This window comes from Trichosurus vulpecula, chromosome 4 (assembly GCF_011100635.1).
Source record: "Trichosurus vulpecula isolate mTriVul1 chromosome 4, mTriVul1.pri, whole genome shotgun sequence".
NCBI classification, from domain to species: Eukaryota; Metazoa; Chordata; class Mammalia; order Diprotodontia; family Phalangeridae; genus Trichosurus; species Trichosurus vulpecula.
Window position 1 is genome coordinate 198,797,941 of NC_050576.1, and position 23,091 is coordinate 198,821,031.

General features: G+C 50.2%; 1 protein-coding gene across 1 annotated transcript; it reads left to right on the forward strand.

Moving 5' to 3' along the window:
• The first annotated feature begins 1,529 nt into the window (after positions 1–1,529).
• Positions 1,530–22,141, forward strand: UNC13D (unc-13 homolog D). Its single transcript, XM_036753384.1, has 32 exons — positions 1,530–1,726; positions 2,996–3,031; positions 3,377–3,484; positions 3,714–3,773; positions 3,892–3,958; positions 4,357–4,540; positions 5,392–5,436; positions 7,070–7,138; positions 7,390–7,459; positions 8,111–8,215; positions 8,407–8,499; positions 8,687–8,790; positions 9,006–9,123; positions 9,285–9,409; positions 9,706–9,796; positions 10,048–10,104; positions 10,226–10,323; positions 11,074–11,125; positions 11,522–11,652; positions 11,812–11,932; positions 12,368–12,511; positions 12,842–12,940; positions 13,136–13,342; positions 13,554–13,622; positions 14,242–14,321; positions 16,042–16,147; positions 16,259–16,330; positions 16,636–16,719; positions 17,079–17,199; positions 18,583–18,706; positions 19,281–19,477; positions 19,695–22,141. Exons 1-32 carry the CDS (start codon positions 1,607–1,609, stop codon positions 19,802–19,804), a joined length of 3,267 nt encoding a protein of 1,088 aa, XP_036609279.1. The 5' UTR covers positions 1,530–1,606; the 3' UTR covers positions 19,805–22,141.
• Positions 22,142–23,091: the final 950 nt, after the last annotated feature.

The window sequence follows — 23,091 nt, forward strand, 5'->3', positions numbered from 1 at the left end:
TGCCTCATGATGGAAAATGCTATCCACATGCATTAGAAAGAGCTACGGAGTCTGAATGCAGATTGAAGCAGACTATTTTCACTTTTTTCTTCTTTCTCATGGTTTTTCCCTTTTGTTCTGATACTTTCACAATGTGATTCATGTGGAAATATGTTTAACGTGATTGCACGTGTATACCCTATACCAGATTGCTGTCTTGGGGAGGGGGAGAGAGAAAAATTTGGAACTCAAAATCTTACAAAAATGAATATTGAAAACTATCTTTACATGTAATTAGAAAAAAAATACTATTAAGTGAAAAAAATAAAATGAACTACAAAAAGAAATGACAGAAAAGCTGATGCGAAGTGAAGTGAGCAGAACCGGGAGAACATTGTACACAGTAACAGCAACATTGTAACAATGATCAACTGTAAAAGACTAATCAATACGAAGATCCAAGACAATTCCAAAGGACTCATGAAAAATGCTGTCCAATGAGAGAGAGAGAACTGATGAACCGGGGGCTTTTTTCCCACTTTCTTCATTTGTTTTTTTGTTTGTTTTTGGGGAGGGTTGTTTGCTTTTTTGTAACATGCTAACATGGAAATATATTTTGCATGACTTCACATGTTAAAACCAAAAACCCTCCATCCTGTGCAAAGCCTTTGCAGCAGTTATCTATGGACCTCATGAACATCAGTGGCTAGTTCACTATTGGCTTCCCCGAAGCAATCACTATCCCCTCAAAATACTTAGGCTTCCCAATTCCTCTAACCCACCAACCCTTATGACCTGTCATCAGTTTACCTTACTCTCACAAACACATGGTCACATAAGCCTCCGTCAGCTCCAATCTATCTCCATACTAGACTTGGTTCTCGTATCTAGAAAGCTGGAAGAGGCAGACTGGGAGACACCCACTAGTGCATTTGAGAGGAGAAAGTTGGCTTTGGGTGAAACTGGGTTAAGAACAAAGAAGGTATCTCTCTGCTTTTCTGGGTGGAGCCAGGTATATCATCAGTGGAATGTCAACATTCCAGCTAGGCTAGGTATAAACCTCCCAGGTATGCTGTGCACGTGGTTGTTAGTAGAGGGAGACTTACCTATTCTGGTAAGGTGCAGAAGCTTAGCCCTCTCTCCTCCTGCAGTCCTGGGTCTTCTTGGAGCCTATGAGGCACTAGCTCCCAGAACACCGGAAGGTCAGATCTCTAGACCATCCTCCCCGGATGGTATGTCTGATGTCTAGGGAAAGAAGACAGGCTGGCCCAACACACCCAGACACCTACACTGTAGGGCAGTGGTGCTAGACCTTCCCAGTGTGCCTTGCAGCAGAGTACCTCCTACAAGGCCCAGCTTCTGACTCTCAGAAGGGGGAGGGACAGTCCAGAGGGAGGGATCCAGACAGGAGGAAGAAGAAAGGGACCTGGGGGCCCAACCTCTAGACCCCTGCATGGTGAAACCCAGTAAGGCCCTTTGACTTCCTTTCTTCTCTTCCCCCTTTCCCCGCCTCCCTCTCACTAAACACATCCAGCCTTACCTCACTGGGGTGGCTGTACCCTGAGCAGTTTTGCACAACCCAGTGGCTGGTCTTCCCTATCAGAGGGAAAGAGACGAACTGGCCACCATGGCGACACCCCTCTCTCAACCCTTAAGGCGTCTTCCTCTCTTGCGCCAGGCCATCAAGATAAGGCGCCAGAAGGCCAAAGGTCTTTTGCTTGAAACCCTCCCTCAAACTAACCAAGAGGTACGAAAAACTGTCGGGGGAGGAGGCTAGGCAGGGTTGAGAGGGAGGTGGGGCCTTGTGTTGGACTAGGGTGCTGTGCTCAGAAGTGGATGAAGCCCTGATATCAAAAACCATTAGCCGGCTCCACCCCCATGGGCTCAGGTTGAGGAGCCGAGGTCAGGGGATGAGAGGGGAGCCAGAGGAAGGGAAAGGTGGTCTGTGGTCCCAGTCCCCATCCCTCCCCGCCCTTGCCCCACAGGCTCCAGGAAATAGTACTGGGTAACGGCTGAGTTCTCTTTCAAGGTGACGGCCCATTAGCAGAAGGGGAGCTTTCTCCGGGACCCCTTAGTGAGGAAAGTTGGGAGAGAAAGGGCAGTGTTAGGAGCAGAGCTCTGCTCACGGGTTCTCTAGTGCTTGCTGGTGTTTTCTAAAACCTAGGACCCTAATTTCCCTAACTCGTGGCTGGAAGGGAGCCCTACAGTTCTGTAGCTGGACCAAGCAAAACCTGAGTAAATAGCCAGAGACTCCAACCTACTCCCTGCCCCATTTGAGAATGCCCTCCCTCCCCAGCACTTTCCACTGCCTCAGCTGAAGAGTGGGCAGTGCCCTGGAGAGGAAGACACTCAGGGGCCCCAGCTGGCTCATTCCCTCCCTCAGGACATCTATCTCCCCAACCTCCTCCCACCTAAGCTCCTGACAACTCCCATGTCTTACATTGTCCTCAGAAGGAGGCCTCACACTTCCGCTGCTGATGTATTAGTAGGGGAGTGCTTGAGGTTAGATAAGCAGTGTGGTTTCCTCTAGGGGTAGGCTGGGGATGGGGGGGGGGCGGGGTGGAGAAAGGGGACCCAAGCGGAACAAAGCAGGCATATATCTCTAGCTTCTATAGAGGAGAGCTGAGGGCAGGCACCCCTGAAGCCCCATGGACCCTCACAGTGAGCCTTCCAAAGGCCTCAGGCATGGCCAGGCTGGTGAAGAGGTAGCTGGGCTCCTCTACCCTGACCTAGGCTTTTGCCCCTTCCTGGGAGGGGAGGAGATGGTACCATTCAGGGAGGGTGGGGGAAGAAAAATCCGCAGTTGAGTTGGCGGATGAGTAGCACTAGGACCTCACGCTCCCTTTGAAAGGTTCTCACAGCCACTGCCTGGCAGGCTGTACTCTGGGCCAACCACTTCTCAGGGTGTATGGGAGGTGCTGACATCCTTCGGATAGCACTGTCTGATCCTTGTTATATCCAGCTCTGGCCCTAGCACAGAGCTCACATGGTGGGTCTTTCTGTCCCTCTTCCCTAGATGGAGACTCCATCTCATCACTTCTCCCCAGAGGAGGTAAGAGTCAGGGAGGGGGTGGAGAAAGAGGGGAGACCTGGAGGGGAGCCCCCACCTGCTATGGGTGTCTCAGGTAGAGTTGGACGGTACAGGTGGCATCGGGGAAAAGTCCATTTTGGGTGCTTAGCCCCTGGCTCCTGAACCCTTCCACTTTGCCTATGGGCACCCCATCCATGCTCTGGGCTATGGCTTCAGAGAGCTGGGACTCGGGGATGGGTTGGAGAAGCTAAGCTGGAAGTAATGCCCTGGGCTAGTTGGATTGGGGTCCTCGGGAACTGTAAGGGGCCACCAGGGACCTCAGCCCCTGGGGGAGGATCTGAACTAGATTTACCTGGTACTTTATAGCAGGCTCTCCTTTATGAGGAAGCCCTCTATACGGTCCTGCACCGGCTAGGCCAACCTGAGCCTAAACATGTAGCAGAAGCGTCTGAGCTATTGAGCTATCTACAGGAGGTAAGACACAGGACCCATTGTCCTTCCTTCTTCCCAGCTTCTCCCTCCATCACTCCTCCCACTTCCCACCCCGACCTTGGAGCTTGTACATCACATCACCATGCTGAAGTGATACAGACTCAAGGCCCTTCTTCCTCCTACTCTCCTAATTCCCCTGCCCCCACTATCCTCCTCCTCTCCCTCTCTCCATCTCCTCATCTCCCCTGGCCCCCTTCCCCTGACTCCCTAGGCCTTTCACATGAAGCCTGAGGTACATCAACAGCTGCTCCAAAAGGTTCAGGATCTTGAGGTAAGGGAGGCAAGGGGGTGGGAGAGGTGAAGCCTCTGGGGGTATGGGGGTGTTGCAGTTGGGTGACTCCAGCCATTTCATGGTCTCAGCGCCTCCCCCTCTGATTCCCTCCTTCCAGAAGCCCCTGTTTTGCCTGAAAGTGACGGTAAAGCGGGCCAAAGGCATTCTTGGAAAGGATGTCAGTGGTGAGTAGAGAAGTGGGGGTCCTTCCTATTTCTTTCTATAAGGTCTAGGATCCTCTCCAAATGAGACAGGAGGGGATTCTGTCCAAGCCCTTCTCCCAAAAGTGTGCAACCCCAAATTGGTTGCTTCTCCTTACCAGTTGCCAGGCCCCTATACGCCTGGTTTTCATCTCTCACTCCTTTTTGGCCCCCTTGGGTTTCCCCGCTCCCCACCCCCACCCCAGAAAGAAGCAGAGGGACCAGATGTGCCCTCCCTGGACAGATCTCTGTGACTTTAAATTAGGGTGAGGAAGGACTGAGATTGACTTTCTCTCCCTTCCTCCTCCTCCTCCTCCTCCTCTTCCTCCTCCTCCTCCTCCTCCTCCTCCTCCTCCTCCTCCTTTCTCCTTACCTGGTATCAGGGTACAGTGACCCCTACTGCCTTCTGGGCATTATCGAGCAGGGGGTGAACGTGTCAGAGGACAGCCCAGGGCATCGGCGACGGCAGAAGGCAGTCGTGAAGAACACAATCCCTGAAGACCAGACCCATCGGACTCAGGTCATCAGCCAGACCCTCAACCCTGAGTGGGATGAGACTTTTTTCCTGTAAGTCCCTCTCTGCCCCTTTCCAAATTCCCATGTTTGCCCTATCCTGCTATAAGCCTAGCTGGGGGCTTCATCTCTCCCCTCACCTTATTACTTACTGAGTGGGATGAAAGCAGCCTGGGGCTATACTTCAGAGGAAGCTAGGCAGACAGCAAGCTTGCACAGAGTCCACCAAGGGGACCAGTATTGTACTGAATGTTCCAAGTACACAGTCAAGGAAAAACCTAATCCCTGCCCCCAAGGAGCCTACGGTCTTACATGGGCAATAAATATTCAGACGAAGGACACGAATACCAAGTGCCTTAATGGGGGTGGGGGTGGGTGGGCAGTTCTTATCTAGGCGTCATGAGTGAAAATTGTGAAAGTAGATTTAGGTTCTATATAAGAAAAGAATTCCTAAGGTGGAGTAGGAGATCTCAGGAGATAGCGGGTCAGCCCTCACGGGAGCTCTTCAAGCAAAGCCTGCATTGTTAGGATTCATGCAGTCTTGTGTACTACCCACCCGGCTAGATGGCCTCTGAGATCTTATTTCAGCTGAAAGCCTATGATTCTGGGTCAGCAAAGTGAAGAATAGGTTGAGTGAATCCAGGAAGGCTTCCCACAGGGGGTAGACTTGAGCTTCAATTTTAGAGGAGGTGAAGGAGTTACAGCTTGGGCAAAGACTCAGAGATGGGAGAAAGAGAAGTGGGCTTTGGGGAATGGGCAAGAAGGCAGTTTTGCTTTGTTTTGTTTTCTTCTCAGAAAAAAAGGATATGAATTAGAGGAGGAAGAGAGATCAGAGAAGACAGGCAGAATGGGATCTATCACCCCACCTCCCCTTCAAACACAAAACTACCCTTTCTGTCTCACAGGGAATTTGAGGATATAACCACTGCCAGTTTCCATTTGGACATGTGGTACGTATGTGAGGGCTGAGCCATATTCTCATGGTTGCAAAGGGAGAGTTAATCTACCCCCAAATACTGTGGGTAGTATCTCAGATTTGGAAGGGACCTCAGAGGTCACCTGATCTAACCCACATCTGGCCAAGAATTCCTTCCATGACACGACTGACAAATTGGCATTTTTGTTGTTGCTGGTGAGTCGTTTTTCAGTCGTGTCCAACCCTTTGTGACCCCATTTGGGGTTTTCTTGGCAAAGATACCAGAGTGGTTTGCCATTTCCTTCTCCAACTCATTTTACAGATGAGGAAACTGAGGCAAATAGGGTTAAATGTCTTGCCCATAGTCACACAGCTACTAAATGTCTGAGGCTAGATAGATTTGAACTCAGGAAGAGGAGTCTTCCTAACTCCGTGCCTGGCGCTCTATCTACTACACCACCTAGCTGCCCCAAATTTAAAAAAAATCCTGTTTGGTTTTCAAGGCCTTTCCTAATTTCCCCCTCGCCCCTTCCAGGATTGTTACACCTCACACCCTCCCACATACTCTTCTATCCAAGGACACTGGCTTACTTGTTTCTCATATAAGACAATCCATTTCCCTACTCTGGGCATTTTCCCTGGCTGTCCCCCTCCCTGGAAAGTTCTCCCTCCTCATCTCTGCTTCCTGGCTTCCCTGGTTTCCTTCTAGCCCCAGCTAACACCCCACCTTCTACAAGAAGCCTTTCCTGATCCCCCCTTAATTCTAGGGCCTTCCCTTTGTGGATTATTTCCAGCTTATCCTGTATATATCCTCTTTGTACATGGTCGTTTGCATGCTGTCTCTTCCATTAGACTTAAGAACAAAGACTCTGTTACCTTTCTTTGTATCCCCAGCACTTGGTGCAATGCCTAGTATATAGTAGGCACTTAATAAATGCTTACGGACCAGTCGAAGATTCTATGAAAGGGAAACCCTTTCCCACAGAAGACAGCCCATTCTACTTTGGATAGCTTTAATTGTCAGGGAGACTTTCCTTAAATCAAGACAAAATCTTCCTGCGCAGCTTTTGTCTCTGGGTCTTAATTTCTTCATTTGTAAAATAAGGAGTTGGCCTCAATGACTTCTGAGTTTCGTTTCAGCTCTAGATCAACGATCTAGATTCCCCCTGGTTTCCCTCTTCTGGATGGTCTCCAACTTGTGCTTAAAATGCAGTGTACAGATTCAAACCTAGTACTTGAGACATGGGCAGGCAACTACTATCTCTCTAGTCATGGATACCTGAGTTTTGGGGGCTGCCGTATGTTTACTCTTACCAAGCTCGTAAGCCACTAAAATCCCCAGATCTTTTTCACAAGGACTGTTGTCTAACCGTGCCTTCCGCATCTTGTACTTGGGAGGTTGTTTTAAATTCTATTGTAGGACTTCATCTCTACCTTTAAACTTTAATCTTCACAGACGCAGACTGCTGTTCTTATCCATTGGGGTCTTTCTGAATGCTGACCCTGTCATTCACTGCTGCACCTATCCCTCACAGTTTCATGGCATCTGCAAATAAAGATAGGATGCTTTCACAAGAGAGGCCTCTCTGACCCCCACTCCCCACCCCAGCATAGCTGAGGTCCTTCCCAGCTCTCCACTGATTCTATGATCTTCCTCTTCCCATAAGGGATGCAGACCAGGTGGAGTCTGTGAGGCAGAAATTGGGGGAGCTGACGGATTTGCACGGCCTCCGGAGGTAAGGACCCCATGATATGTAAGAAGGAACGTAGGCAAGGTGCATGGGCATGGGGAACAGGGGCAGAGGCCTCTCAGGGCCGGGGGGGGGAACTGTCCGCCCCATCCTGGCACCAGGCTCAGCTAAGGACCTGTGAAGTGGCCACACTTGGGGTATCAGAGCCCAGCTTGAATGCCGCCTCACTCTCTTCTGGGCCTTCCTGGCCCAGCCTACCCAGCCCCCTCCTCACTGGGCCCCTCTCTCTGACTCAGGATCTTCAAGGAAGCACGAAAGGACAAGGGACAGGATGATTTCTTGGGGAATGTGGTCCTGAGGCTGCAGGTGAGGTAGAAAAGGGGGAGATGGATGGGGAGGTGGGGAAGAAGGGGATTGAAAGATCAGAGTGGTCCAGGTCTAGTCTGAAGGGTGGAGAAGATTCTGATACTTGAGGATGGGTGTGGGTAGCTAGTGGGAACCAGGAGAGATTCCCTCAGTGACTCAGCTTCCTCTAGAGGTTCAGAGACTTGGTCACATATCTGTACTTACATCCATGTCCCCTTTTCCACATGTATATCTTTGGGTCATCTGGCACCAGGTATCCATGCCAGGGTATTATTTATGTCCTAAGGGATAGGGTATGTGTTCACGTTCTCAGTATTCCAGTGCCTGTGTGCCATGTAGCTATCAGAATTCACACCTGTCCATATATTCCCACGTTCACCTGTGGAGTCATAACTAGGGTGGGACAACTGGAGATTTGCCTTAGGTTGCTGATATCCACACGTGTAATCCTTTCCCTAAGTCAATTCTCCAGCCAGTCATCCCAGAGTCACTTGTTTTCTGGGTTCCATCTACCCCCATTACCATATTCCCTGCCTGCTACTATCCCTTACTCCCCCCATCCCCAAGTGAATTTACCTTGGACACCAGCATTCCTAGTTAGCCATTTATCCATTTATGTTTCTTCATGTCTATCTATGTGCCCTTGCACAGGACCTACGCTGCCGGGAGGATCAATGGTACCCACTGGAACCACGAACAGAGACCTACCCGGATCGAGGGCAGTGCCACCTGCAATTTCTGCTCATTCATAAGCGGGTAAATGGGACAGAAGGGTAGGCATCCGAGGCCAGAGGTTGTTGGAGCCTGACCCAACACCTATCTTCCTTTCTCTCTCTGGTGACTCACCTACAATGACCCAATGGGGAGGATAAAGGCTTGGTCAGGGGAAGGTGCCCAGGCCCATGGGGCAGACCTCTCTGATGTCCATGGACCGTTCTGTATTGTAGAGAGCCACCACTACCAGCCGTACCCATCCCAGCTACACCGTGCACCGCCACCTTCTTCAGCAGTTGGTGTCTCACGAAGTCACTCAGCACCAGGTAACCATATAAGGGGAGAGGGAGGTGTTCAGGGACAGGGGAGGGAGCTGGGAAGCCAGGGGCGGAGAGGAACAGGTCTGAGGCATCCCGGGACATCCTTGTCTGCTGTCAAACATTCCCCAAGCAGCCTCAGAACCGGGTGCCTCAATGTACCTAAGCACAGAGCTCCCTCCTTCTTCCTTTACAGGCTGGTAGCACTTCTTGGGATGGAGAGCTGAGCCCCCAGGCCTCCACCATTCTCTTCCTCCATGCCACGCAGAAAGACCTATCTGAATTCCACCAGTCTATGGCGTGAGTATTCTAAGAGGACTGTTCCCCAATGCCACAGAAGTCTAGGCTGAGGTCACCCCTATCCGAGAGCCTAAAAGAAGGCACTGTCCCTTTGTACCCTGTACCTGGGCCTCTGGTTTTTGGGGAGGAGGGCAGGGGACATTAATGAAGACCAACATACCTGAGGACCAGTGCCCAGCTTTACGCAAGGCTGATGCTGGCCATACCCGATGTAGGCAGTGGCTGGCCTATAGCCGACTCTACCAGAGTCTGGAGTTTCCGGGGAGCTGCCTGCTACACCCCATCACTGCTATGGAGTATCAGTGGATACAGGGAAGGCTAAAACCAGAGCAGGTAGGACTCATGAGGGAGGAGGGGAGGAAGGAATATTGAGAAGACAAGGATCCCTTTGTAGTCATGCGGAAGAGGAGGTTCTTGGGCCTCCCAAATTGTGATGTCATATACTAGTGTCTCCCTCCCTTGGATTAACTCTTTCACCTCTCCACCCACCACAGCGGGAGGAACTGGCTGCCTCTTTCAACTCCCTATTGACCTATGGACTCTCCTTGATCCGGAGGTTCCGATCTGTATTCCCCCTCTCAGCCTCTGGCTCCCCGGCTCGTCTGCAGTCTGTCCTCAGGTAAAATGCCTCCCCATCTTTCTTATGCCCACTCTGGTCTCCAGGACCCAAAGCTCTGTGTCCCTAGATTTGGAGTGGGCAAGGGGATCCTCTTCTTGGGTTGAAGAGAGAGGTAGTGGATGGAGAACAAGAAGGAGTGAGATTGGGGGTGTTCTAAGTTAGCGAGAAAGGTAAGGACTTGAAGCACAAGTATCGTGCATAAAGATCTGGGCTAAGGGCCAGGTAGGAGGATGAGTCATTTGGGCGCAGGGTGGATGGGCATTTTGGACATAGGTCCTTCTCCTTCCCACGCCCAGGGTCCTGATACAAATGTGTAAGATGAAGGCATTTGCGGAGCTGTGCCCTAATGGGGCACCCTTGTCTTCTCTGGTGACTGAGGTGCTGCGGGTATGTCTCCTACTCTGTCCCCCATCTCCTGATAGTGAGGGTGGGATGCCCATGGCTATCCAGTCGCCGACCACTGGCCATGCTCCTACTTGGGCAGGCTGACTCCTGTGGCCCGACGAGTTTTGGGGTCCTCCTTCCAACTCCTAGCTTTCCCAGCTCACCCTTAGCACTTTGGCTTCTTTCTCTGGTGGGCTTCAGGGCTTGGTTTCCCAGGCTCCTGAGACAGATACTGATGAGTCCACCCCCCACAGACAGGCACCCTCGAGTGGTTCCATCTGAAGCAGCAGCACCATCAACCCATGGTCCAGGTGAAAGGCGGGGCGTGGGATCAGACGCTTGGGAGGGATGGATTGGAATGAAGAGGCTTCAGGTTTTTTCCCCATTAGTGATTTGCTCATTTTTCTTCTCTCAATCCACACTCCCTTCTAGGACATGCAAGAAATGTCTAAGTCTGTATTGAGCCTGGTTCTAGATGTCAGCGGGGATCTGCATCAGTGCCAGAGAACCTGGAACAAAATCTTTAACAAGTGAGAGATGGCCAGAAAGGGACCTTGGGGCCTGGGCTGAGAGAGACCTAGCTTCAGAGGATCTGAGCTGAGGGAGGGAGGCAGAAGGAGGGAAGGGGCACCTGGACTGAACAGACTGGGAGCTGGGGGCATTGGCTGTGAGAACTGGGAGCTAGAAGATGGGGTTCTGGACTATGAGCTGAGAAGTGGAAGCTAGAAATCTGGAGGTCCAGGGTGGGTCCAGGAATAGGGATCTGGGAGCCAGAGCCATCACTAGGGCAAGAAGGGATTTGACCCAGGACCCCGAAACTTAGAAAGTCTATGGCATTTCTGCAGTAGCCACAGTCCAAGTGAGTTGGTCTCATGCTGGCCTAACTCTGTTCCTTCTTTCCACAACCCACCTCAACCCTATCAACCCTATAGCGACTGTTTCCCAGAAACTTCCTGGGAGAAGGGACCAAGATTTCTGTGTCTTCCTCACCAGTGTTCTAGAATCCAACCCCGCCCTCCCTGCTGCCCACCATGAATTTGTCTTTGAAAATTGATTTGAGTCTGAATTTCCTGCTGCCCTCCCTCCTTCCTCTTCCCCATTCCCACGTATTTTGCAAAGCTTGCCCATGAACCTAAATTGCTAGTTATGGCTCTGTGGGGAGCCCAGGTTTGGGGGAAGTAGGAAGAATTGATCCTAGAACCCAGGCTTGGGACAGGGGAAAGAACATGGAGTAAGTGCACCTGGCCTAACCTTCTCCTCTTCTCATTCCTTCTCTCTAGCACACTGAAGATTGACTTTTTCTCCATGGCTTTCTTGGAGCTGCAGAAGCTTGTGAGGCCCTTCTTCTTTTCTCCCTTTTCCCTTCCAAAAGGGACTCTGGAGAAGGGGAACAAACGTTTATAAAGCGCTTACTGTATGCCAGGCACCGTGCTGAGCATTCAGTCCTCACAGCAACCCTGGGGGACAGGTGCTATGGCTATCCCCATTTTACAGTTGGGAAACTGAGCAGATGGAGGTTAGGTGACTTGCCCGAGACCACACAGGTCTGAGGTCACATTTGAACTCAGGTCTTCCTGACTCCAGGCCCAGTGTTCCGTCCACTGCACCAACTAGCTGCCTGGGGCCAGAGAGAGCATTATCACCCTGGGATGCTATTGCTGCCTGGTCTAACCCTGCACTGGGCACTGCCCCTGGGCGTTCCTGACCAACGGCTCTTTCTGTCTGCAGGTGGCCCAGAGGGTAAAGGAACACATGGCGATGGTGGGTAGCGTCGTGTCCCCAGAGATGGGGGAGAGCTTATTCCAGCTCTATCTTAGCCTCAAGGAGCTCTATCAGCTGGTCCCCCCTCCTTCTGAGAGGTACCTGTGCTGAGAGGGAAGAGGGGATAGAGGGAGGGATGTACTTAAAAGAGGTTACCCTGGGATAGCAGCTGGCATGCGTGAGGGGCACTAAGCTACTCAGCTGTCCAGGGTAGCCCGTTCTCCCCTGGACCTGCACCCACCTGTCACTTCTCACAGGGATGGGGCCCTGGATCTGGACGGCTTCCACAAATGGTTCCTCCCGGCCATTCCTGCCTGGCTGCTGAAGACCTACAGCGTGGCGTTGGCTCGGCTCCAGCGGGCAGTGCAGATGGACCAGGTAGGGTCTGAGAATGGGGACGGGTCACAGACAGCCTCCTCCTACAGTGACTCTCCTGCAATGAGGACAGTCTAAATGCTTACCCCCTGTCGCCAGCAGAGAAGAACTTTCAGACATGATTCCCATTTCTGTGCCAGATGTCACACCCATGGTAAATTTGGCGTCGACTGAGGCATCTCTCCCTAGACTGCATTCATAAATAATGCTGGCTCGTACTTACATGGCACTTGAATATATTATTTATTTTGATCTTCACAACAACCCTTTGAAGGAGGTGCTATTATACGCATTTAATAGATAGGGAAACTGAGATTTGTAGAGGCCTTGCTGAGGAGCCCACATCTAGTTTTCTGGAGAGGAATTTGAACCCAGGCCTCCCTGGTGCTACATTCATTTTCTCATACCATCTCCTTTCTTCTCTTTCTCCTCCCCAAGCTGGTCCCTCTGGGTGAGCTGATCAAACACAGCACGTCCGCTGTGGATCTGTCCACGTGCTTTGCCCAAATTAGCCACACTGCCCAACAGCTAGACTGGCCGGACCCCGAGGTGGCCTTCATGATCACAGTCAAGTTTGTCGAGGTATGTAGTGAGGGAGGGCCTCGTGCCATTGTTCCACTGCCCCGATGCCCACATAGTCCCCCAATATTCCTGACCCTCCCATCTCTTTTACATTACTCTCTGAGTATTCTCTTCAATACCTTCATTCCTTGAGCAAATCTTCAGAGATTCTTCTACTCCTCATAACATTCCGTCCCTGCTGTTCCTCCTAAGCATCCTCCCTCTGCTCCAAAGTCTCCAATGGCCTCTTGAGCCCCTTGGAATCAATCCCTCCTCCCATCCACTCCCCCATGGGACTGTCACGTTTCTTTATTCCCTTTCCCTTTCCCAATGACCATGATCCATCCCTAGGACACCTGTAAGCTGGCTCTGGTGTACTGTAGCCTAATCAAAGCTCGAGCCAAGGAACTCTCTGCCAACCAGAAAGACCAGGAACAGGCAGCTAATATGGTAAGAACCTGGCTTTGATGGGATGGTGCTGGGGAAATATGTGGGAGCTGAGGAAGGTGTCTAGAGGAGGAGGCAAGTGGAAGAATATCTGGCTTGCATGATCAGTTTGTTCCTGGGCATTACCACGGGGGCAGGGACAGGGCAGGGGGTAAGGGTGAGTGTCTTGGAACAAACTGAGTCAAGGCCTTGCCCTAGCTGTGCGTGGTGGTGAATAACATGGAACAGCTTCGGCTGGTGGTACTGAAACTCCCGACCCAACTGGCATGGAAAGACCTGGAACAGTGGGCAGGGGCCATCTTAGAGCCAGAACAGCTACAGCATACACTACACGCCCAGCTGCAGGGTGCCCTGGCTGGACTGGACCATGAGATCCGAAGTGGTGTTCGGACGCTGGCTGAGCAGGTACCTGCGACATCCACCCCGACACGGTCCCTTTAAACCTTCCCTTGCTCTTGACCTCGTTTTGACCGTGATCCTCAACCTGACTTGGTAACCTCATCCTTGATGACTCCTAACATGTTCCTGCCCTGCCTGGATCTCAGCCAACAACTCTGTCCCACCTATCTATCCCCTGTTCCCCTTACTGACTTCCTGATCTCTTTGTGGTTGGCAGTTGGAGGCTGGCATTTCTAGACACATTCAGAAAATTGTGGGTACCAGTAAAACCACCGTGCCTGAAGATGTGAGTGAGCCCTTTGGGCCAGGGCGTTTTTAAGGGAGCGTGGGGCATTGATAGAGTCTTTATAGGTATGTGAGTTTCAAAGAGTTATAGGATTGAAAACTAGAGGAGACCTTAGCGATCTAGTCCACCCCCTTCTCATTGTACAAGTAAGGGAACTAAGACCCAGAGAAGTTTAAATAACTTGCCCAGGGACAGTTAGGTGGCTCAGTGGATAGAGCACTGGCCCTAGAGTCAGGAAGACCTGAGTTCTAATCCGGCCTCAGACACTAGCTGTGCAACCCTGGGCAAGTCACTTAACCCTGATTGCCTCAAAAAACCCCAACCAAACTTGCCCAAAGTCACCTAGTAGCAAAGACCAGACTGAAACTCAGTTTGTCTTTTTTACTCCAAACCTAGTATGCTCAATAACCTTACTCAGGTTGTTGGGAGCGGGGATGTCTTCAACCATTCATCCATGCATGAATGACTTTCCCTTCCCTTCAGTCAAAGGAGAGAGTTGGTCTTGATGACCTCTGAGGTCCTGTCTAGCTGATATTCTGTGGCTTTGGGAAGATCAGGCCAGGGGCCGGGGGTAGATCTCAGCAGGGAAACAACTCTCTTATTTTTTTTTTCTCCCTAGGCCATCCTACCTCTGATGAAGTTCTTAGAGTCGGAGCTTCATTACATGAACAGGAACTTGGTGCAGGAAAACTTTAACAGGTTTGGATTTGTCCCCCAATCCCCACAGCAGCACTGAATGGACCTTATCCCTCTCTGACATGACAGGCCTTCAGATACCTGAGGATGTCCCCTCTCCCGAGTCTTACCCTCTCCAGGTTAAACTTTGCCAGTCTCCTCAACCGATCCTCCTAGGATGGGTCTTCGGAGCCCTCTCTGCCCTTCACAGGCACAAGCTTGTCAATATTCTTCCTGAAATGTGCCCTCTCTCCCCCGCAGCTAGCCCAGACAGAGAACCATGGAAAACATCCTGAGTCTGGCTGCTGTGTCTCTATTAATGTAGCTTAAGATGGCATGAGGGTTTTTGTTTGTTTTGTTTAGCTACCAGCTTGCTCTGTGGGCTTCTATCAAGCTTTTGGTCGGTGTGTATGGTTTCACATGTATTTCTGCCAAGACAGGAATTGCCACCCTATATTTATTCAACTGAGTTTTGGGACTTTCCATTCACCTTCATCAAATATCCCCTTATTAGTTTGGTTCATTGTTATCAGCTATCCAGCTCTCTGTCATCTGCAATTAAATTAACCTATCTTCTATGCCTTCATCCAAGGCACCGACAAAAATATTAAGTGAAGCCAGTCCCTAGGTTCCCTTCTGTTCTCCACCACCCCCCATCATATGGGCCTTCTTACCCACCCTAATATTAAACTATTTCCCAAGGGAATCCTATTCTCAGTCTCACACTTAAAGTAGGTGAGGGTTAAGGGAACAGAGAGCAGAAATAGGGATTGGGGTTGGAATTCATTCATTGAAAAGACAGTACCTACTATGTGTGCCCTGCTCTCAAGGAGCTTATGTTCTATTGAGGGAAACACACAAAAGACAAAATTGATTCAAAGTAGTTTAGTGAGGGTGGGGAGGGCACTGGCAACTCCGGGGATCAGAACAGGCTTCCTGTAGGAAGCAGCTCTTGAATTTCGAGGGAAGCTAGGGCTTCTAAGGGGAGCAGGGTGAGCATCCCAGGTAAAGCGCTGTTCAAAGGCCCTGAAAGAAGTGAATCGTTGTGTACAGAGAGTAGCAAGGGGGCTAACTTGGCTGAAATTAGGTGGTACCTGTAAAGGAGGTTAATGTTCAGTAAGCCTGGAAAGATAGGCAGGAACCAAACTGTGGAGGGCTCTAAATGCCAGCTGAGTTTGTATTTTATCTCCTAGGCAAGAGAGAACCACTGGGGTTTCTTGAGCAGAGGAGTGACATACTGAGACCTGTACTTATGTACCTCTATGTAGAGGATGGATTGGAGAGGGGATGGAGGTGGGGAGACCCATTAGGAGGCTCTTGCAATAGTCTAGGCAAGAGGCAACGTGTAGACCTGAACTAGGCAGAAGCAGTGTGACTAGAGACAAATGTGATACGAGAGATATCAGGGAGCAGCTGGGTGACGCAGTGGATAGAGTCAGGAGTTCAAATCCGACCTCAGACACTTACTAGCTATGTGACCCTAGGCAAGTCACTTAACCTTGATTGCCTCCAGAGAGAGAAACAGAGAGAGAGATTGTGATCCTTGGAAACTGACTGGAGGTGAGGGATGAAGGAGAAGGTAGAGTTGAAAATTGCTCTGAGGTTAAGAACCTGGAAGACTGGAAAGATGGTAACACCCTGAACAGAAATAGGGAAATTTGGAAGAAGAAATGTTTTTGGAGGAAAAATGGGTTCTGTTTTGGACATCTCTGTCTCTGTCTTTTGCTGTTCTCCGGGTGTCCAGTCTCCTGTCACTGCTCTGGACTCACACCCTCAGCGTGCTCACCCAGACAGCGGCGGCCCAGAAGAGTTCACTGCTTACCTCCCAGAAGCTGAAGACTGCCCTGCAGGTATGAGCTGTGGCTGAACAATATTATCATCGATGGGAAGGGAATTGGAGGGAAGGGAGGGAGGGAGAAAGGAGATTCTCAGGGGGTAATCATGGTTGTCTCAATGCCTAGAACCTAGAGCTATGTTTCTACGGTGAGGGTTGTGGCCTGTCCTCAGAAGCCCTTCACACACCTTCCTTGCAGGTAAGGGTCCCAGAGATTGAGGTGGTTGGGGCAGGTATCTGTGTCTGTGACTCTGTCTCTGATTTTACCCCTATTGACATCCCCTTTCTTACTGTGGCGCCCACCTGACCATGGCTGGTCTGCATCGCCTTCTGACTGTCCCAGCCTCCTGTGACTGTGCCCTCTGACTCTGCTCTGCTGTCATTTCCATTCCCCTCCTCTCTGACCAACAATATTTCTCTCTTCTCATGTCCTTCTCGCCTGTCAGATGAGGCCTTAGATGGCCTTTAAACTCTCTTCATTTCATGGTCTATTGTGACCTCCAGGATCTTCAGAGGAAGTTGGAACTGCAGGCATCCACCAGTCAGGAACTCATTCAAAGATATTTCAACAACCGCATCCAGCAACAGGTGAGGCTGTTTCTTTCTGCCTGCTTCAACCTTGTCTTCCCAGGAGAGGGAGCAGGGGCTGGTCAGGATGCAAGACTGTCCCATCTATTTTGAATGCATGGTCTTGGGGAGTACATGTGTTTGTTAGCATAAAATATCCCCCTCTTCCAAAATCCTAGTGCCTCTTCATCTCTCTCCAAAGGGAGCAGGTTTCTCTACCTTCCTCCTTGTGGAGTGCCACAGTGTACCCCCTAGCCATGCCCATTGGCCTGTTTGTACTCACATAACCCAGGATTGAGCCCCTGGAGTGGCCCATCTTCTTTATCACCTGTTCTGAACTTTCACCTGCTGCTGCTGCTCATACCCCCTCCCTCCCAAAGGTGGATACCACATCAGAGGAGTTTGGGGCCATCACCATCAAGGCCTCCTACAGACTCTCAGAACAGAAGCTCCGGATTGAGGTGCTCAGCGCCTCCAACCTGCTACCCCTGGATTCCAACGGTGAGCAGGGAGACAAGGCCAGGCACAGGGAGGGCAGCATGTTTCTTTGGGCCTCTCAAACAATAATGACAAAGATTTATTAAGTATTTGCTGTATTCAGAGATCTGTGCTAGTGCCTGGAAAAGATACAAAATTTCGATAAGACACAGCCTCCAACCATAGTAGGAAGATAAAATAAAAACATACTTCATAATGTCAAGGATCCATGGTTTCATCGGTATCAGTTTCATCAGCAAAAAAAAGAAATTTATTAAGGGTAAATGCAAAGTCTCATACTTCACATTTAAAAAAAAAATCAACTTTGTAAGGACCAAATAGATCATAGAATCCATAGATTCAGAGCTGGAAAGGACCTGGGTGGGGTAGAGAGGACATTGGGGAGGGCTCCTCCCCCCAAATGTCCAACCTCTTCATTTTACATACAAGGAAATTAAGGCCCACAGATAAACTCCATAATCAAGGTCACATAAGTGGTATTTGAACTCAGTTCCTGGATTAGCTATCAACTTGTCCAAAAAAGATAGGGAAATTTTAGTGGACTCCAAGCTCAGAGCCAGTATGATGTGGCAGCCAAAAAAATTAAAAGTAATCTCGAGCTAGGTTAATAAGGAAGGCATTTTGTGGTTGTTGGGTTATTTCAGTCATGTCCACCCTTCATGACCCGACTCTTCAAGAACCCCTGGAGTCTTCTTTAGCACAGGCAGATGTAATCTATAGAATTATATTCTATAGTTGCGTTAGAGAACTACAAACCAAAGTGCTATGTGGAGTCTGAGGAGAGAAGTCATTACTGCTCAGAGGGGAAAGGAGAAGGGGTGAAAATCAGGGGAGGCTTCTCAGGGGGGTGGCATTTGAATTGACCTTTAAAGGATAGTTTGAAGAGGAGGAAGGAGGACAGACAATTGAGGCATAGGGGATGTAGGACACAGAAGTGCAGAATTGTTTAATTTTTTAGCAGAGGAGGGGTTTCTCCTCCCTGGAGGGCCCAGGAATTCTGCTATGTGTGGAAGACAAGAGGGTACAATAAATTTAGGGTGGCCAGCTTTGGACACAATTCTCCATGGTCACTGGGGGAAGTCAGGCCTGCCCCAGGTAAATGAGGACAAGTGGGGGCAGCTAGGTGGGGGAGTGAGTAGAGCACCGGCTCTGGAGTCAAGAGGACCTGAGTTCAAATGTTATCTCAGATACTTGACACACTTACTAGCTGTGTGACCTTGGGCAAGTCACTTAACCCCAACTGCCTTGCCTTTCCCCCTCCAAAAGAAAAAAAAAGCCCAAAACAAATAAATGGTGGGGGCAGGGGGGAGTGTGCTGGGGTTGTGACAGGTTAGGGGAGATGGCAGAGGAGATCCTTTCCCAATCCCCTGCTTCCTTTCCCCCCAGGCACCAGTGATCCCTTTGTTCAGCTGACCCTGGAGCCACGACATGAGTTTGCAGAAGTGGCCCCTCGGGAGACACAGAAATTCAAAAAGGATCTGCACCCTCTGTTTGATGAAGCCTTTGAGTTGTGAGTCATGGCCCTTCTTTCACACTTTGAATCCCACCTGTGCTTCGGTGGGATCTCCCTCCTCAGGCCTAGATCAGCTCTCCAGCCTTCCTATCCTTCCCTAAGCCTAGTCCAGAGCCCAACCTGCTTTGGGATCCCTCTACTATTGGCCTCTCCCCAGGGAAACAAGCCCAAGGCTCCTGTCTCAGATGATTGGTAAGGACTTAGGAGGGAGGAGTGAAAAGAGAGAGAACTTGGGACAGGGTATGTGAGTCAAGTTTGTAGCCCTGTTTCAGCCCATTGCTGAAAGGAAAAAAAAATCTCACACCTTGAATTCGCTACAGCAAAGTCTACTGAATGAAGAGAATGGGAATCTCTGGCTTAAAAGTCTTGGAGATAAAGGGTCAAAACTTCTGCTAAACCCCCAGATGTCCTATTGATCCCATGACAAGCATCCCAGGTACACACACACCCTCTAGAGGTCCTTTTTCAGGCTTCAGGTTTCATTTGCATGAAAGGGCTGAACCCGTATTTCTCTGGTCCATGTGAGGAGAGAGAGGGTTTAGGGGTTCACTCACATGTGGCCGGTCTTCAGCTTGGTGTCTCCAGAGTCATGCCAGAAGGAAGGAAGTTGCCTCTTGTTCACTGTGCTAGACCATGACCGGCTGGGGACTGATGACCTGGAGGGAGAGGCCTTCCTCCCTCTCAACACTGTCCTGGGGCTCTCTGGGGACCATAATCCTGGCCAGGTGCCTCAGACACGTTTGCCTCTCACCTACCCTGCCTCTAATGGTATGCTATCTGCTGGGGAAAAGAGCTGGGGCTCCTGGTTAGTGGGGGTCTGTGGAGGATGGATAGGAGGAAGGCTGTGAGGAGGCGGGAGGGTATATGTGCTGCAGGATGGTCAGTACCTTAGCAGGGGGCAGTGAGGCCCTGACAGGAAATAAGAACAGGAAGCTTAGATTCTCCAGGTTTCTAACTCCTCCTATTTTTCCATCTTCTTTCCCAGGAGACCCTATCCTGCAGCTGCTGGACATCAGGAAGGGTGATCGGGAAGCTCAGGCTTTTGTTAAACTCCGAAGGCAGCGTGCCAAACAGGCTGAGCGTTTGGGGCAGTAAAAGTGGAAGGGATCTGCATGGGCCCAGGGGATGAATTAGGTCTGGGATCTTCCCTTCATCTCCTACCAGAACAAATACTCCTAACCTGCCCAGCCCAGCACCCCTAAGCTCCTCAGTGATTAAGGGTTGACCCTTTAAGGGTTCAGAATGGCACAGTCTAGAGTCCACTGTGGTAACGACTACAAGGGGTATGTATGTGTAGAACAAAAACCCCGCTGGGGATCCTCAGTCAGACCATTATGCCCCTACTACATCCTGGTTTTTTCCTCTAGGGTCCCTAGGAGGAAGGAGTAACAACTGTCCTCTGCTCTCCAGCTCAGACACATTCTTCAAAACCAGGGAAACACTCTGGGATGGACATGGGGAGGGGAAAGACACAAGTCTGTACTAGCTTCTTCCTTCTCACAGAAAATATCATTCTGTTTGAACAGTTCCAACAGTCATGGTCAGAGTCAAGGAATGTCAGAGCCAGGAGGTGCCTCAGGAACCCATCTAATCCAATCTCTTCATTTTATAGAGAAGGAAGCAGGCTCAGAAAAAGGTGACTGGCCCATAGTAAATGGCAGAGACCAAGCCTCCTCCTACCTGCTCAGTCCCTGAAGTACAGGAGACAGAGGCCTCATCAGTCTCAGGTTCCCTGGACCTCTGCTCCCTTGTGCCCAGTGGATTTGGAAGGGGGATTGACAGTTGGGGGGAGTAGGATGCTGCTTTGGTGACACACTGGGACCAACCCTGAGCAACAGAACAGGGAAGAGAGGGCTGGGACCCAAGCCCTATCTCTTGGGTTCAGTGAGTGGACGGGTCTCTGGTTGTGATGAGCTACCAGGGATTCCTAATCTCCTGAAAGCTCCTGAACCCTACAGCCAGAGTCAGGAGAGTAATGGGAACTCAGGAGCTGATTGACAGGCCATCAACTTAGGAGTCAAAGCCCTCCTTCCCTCCCCCAGCACTGATTTTTCTTTCTTAGTGAAACAATAGAAATATATTGTTCTCCTAGAAAATCCATTGTGTTCTCTGTAGTTTGACCCATTTGGCCACAGTTGGGCTCAGGCCACATGGTAAGGAGCCCAGCCTGGCCACCCACCTACCCTCCTCTGAGTTCATCACAAAGCTATTCTTCCCTCCCCACTGCTATGGTGGGCCTGTGGCTGGTTAGAGAATGGAGGTGGAGAAGAGTAGTTCTGTAGTCTCACTGTATTTGTCTGGGTAGGGCATTGTTTCTGTGATCATTTGCTTTTAGAAAAAACAAACTTTATCAGGTAATTTAATAGAAACATCTGTCTTACTGCTCCGGGATTTCTAGATGGAAACACTGTGCTTTGGGATGTCTGCCTTTATAGGCATGGGCTTAAAATTGTGGTCACTGGGTTTGAAGGCTGTGAGTGTGTTCAACATAAGTGGAGCGGGGCCTACTGCCCAGCTGGGTGTCTCTTGGCAGAGCTATGCCTCAGATTACCCAAGCGTAGGGCCCTTGCCACAAGAAAGCGTCCACATAAGTACTCCCATTAATAGCCACATGAAACCCAGGAGAGTCGTCCTGGCCTCAGCTGGGTTATTGGGTCTCAAAGATGTCTATGTCTAGTTGGGAGAAGGGAGGAAACGTGTCCCTTGCTCTGCTCTAACTCTAATCCCATGGAGTGCTGCATGCTGGACGCTGATGAACATGTGGCTCAAAGCTGAAGCAGTCATTGGCTGTGTTAGGGATTGGCCACTGAAGCCAGAAGTAACCCACTCAGTAGACCTTAAAGGGAATGACTTCACTCTCTGCCTTGGCCTCGGGCTGCCTCTTCCTTTCCCAAGTAGGAGCAATATCGAGTTAAACATTCCCATACTTGAAGGCAACCACGTGAGTTTTAAGAACTCCTGGGTCCTCAGCTGGTGAGAGCTGCACTTTGGTAGAAGTCCCTAGCAAATGTTCCAGGACTTTTTTGAAGGATGGCCATTACTTCAGTAGCCTAGCCCAGGCCTGGCTTGCCAGAAGGCAGGGACCTAGAGGGATTCACTTATTGGGGCAATGCAGAGTTGTGAAGAGGCAAAGCATTTCAGCATCCCACAAATGCCTCATATTTTGATGTTTTAAGTATCAGCCTCTGAGGAGAGTTTAACAGTAGATATAAGTTATTACTGCTGCTTAAGTCTTTGTTAATGAGTACTCGTGAATCTCTTGTGTTGTCTACCTTTTTTGTGGCAAAATAAATAACTGTCCCATACCTGCTTCTTACCCTGTACACTGAGCTTTCCTACTCTCCTTTTTTGGGAAGATAGGAACCAAACCTAGGATTTAAGTAAATTTCTGGGTTGGGAGAATAAAGAACCGGAGAGTACAAGAAAGGCTGATCCTTTTCTTTAGAGGCCAGGTTCCCTCAGGACTGATACGTGGGTCCAGAGTTGAAAGGGGTCCCTAAACAGTGAAGGAATAGGTGCCCCAGTCCATGGAGCCCAGTTGTTTGTGTAATGTGGCAGGGATGGTGTGGGGGGAGAATCTGGGAGTTTGGGAAAGGGATATCAGGGGCATTCTAGAATGGGGAGGTCCTCAATTAAAGTCACAGTGCCCTCACCACCTCCCAACTTGGGCTTTTCCCAATATCCCTTCTCTTTCCCTGAGACTGCAGGGTCTGGGACCCACATTCCCTCAGGCTTAGGTTGTGCTACTCTCAGATAGTCAGCCTATGGGAGACACTAGGCTGAGGCCTACTTTCTTGTACCAACTGCCTCTGACCCCTCCAGGGAGTGGCTTTCCTCTTGAGCTTCAGGTCTTAAGAGAGCAATACCTCCATGGTCTTCACCCCCCCCCACACACACAGACACACACACACCTTTTTTAGACTTTTCCCATACTTTCAATCTTCCAGGGAAAAATTATTCTGCATCATCCCCTTCTACAAAGTCAACAATCTATAAACAGCAGCCCTTGGATACAAAATCCTAAAAAAAAAGGCTTAGAGGTACCAGTGAAGTGTGAGGGTAATTGTGCCCAGGAATAAATGTTTGGTGTTAAAAGGGCCCTGCCTTCTTTGGAACCACACTTGGAAAAGAGACACCTGGGAGAGAGCCTAAGGAGGCTGCCTTTTTAGGCCTTTCTAGACTGGTTTAGAGTTGGAACTCCTGAAGGACCCAGGGTTGGTGCTGGGTGCTCTGCTCTTAGGCCTGGACCTAGGAAGTTTGGGGAGAGCTCTTCCTATGACAAACGGCAAAGGCCCATCGAGAGCCCTGGCAGGTCTGGGGAAGGAGGTGCTGGTTGGCCCCTGCTCAGGCCTTGTGGAGGCTATACTGATGCCCAGCTATTG

Excerpts from the sequence above, each read along its gene's own strand:
- UNC13D (XM_036753384.1), top strand. The coding sequence starts at position 1,607 with ATGGCGACACCCCTCTCTCAACCCTTAAGGCGTCTTCCTCTCTTGCGC. Across the intron at positions 5,437-7,069 it reads AGTTTCCATTTGGACATGTG|GGATGCAGACCAGGTGGAGT; the intron begins GTACGTATGTGA and ends TCTTCCCATAAG. Across the intron at positions 19,478-19,694 it reads CACCTACCCTGCCTCTAATG|GAGACCCTATCCTGCAGCTG; the intron begins GTATGCTATCTG and ends CTTCTTTCCCAG.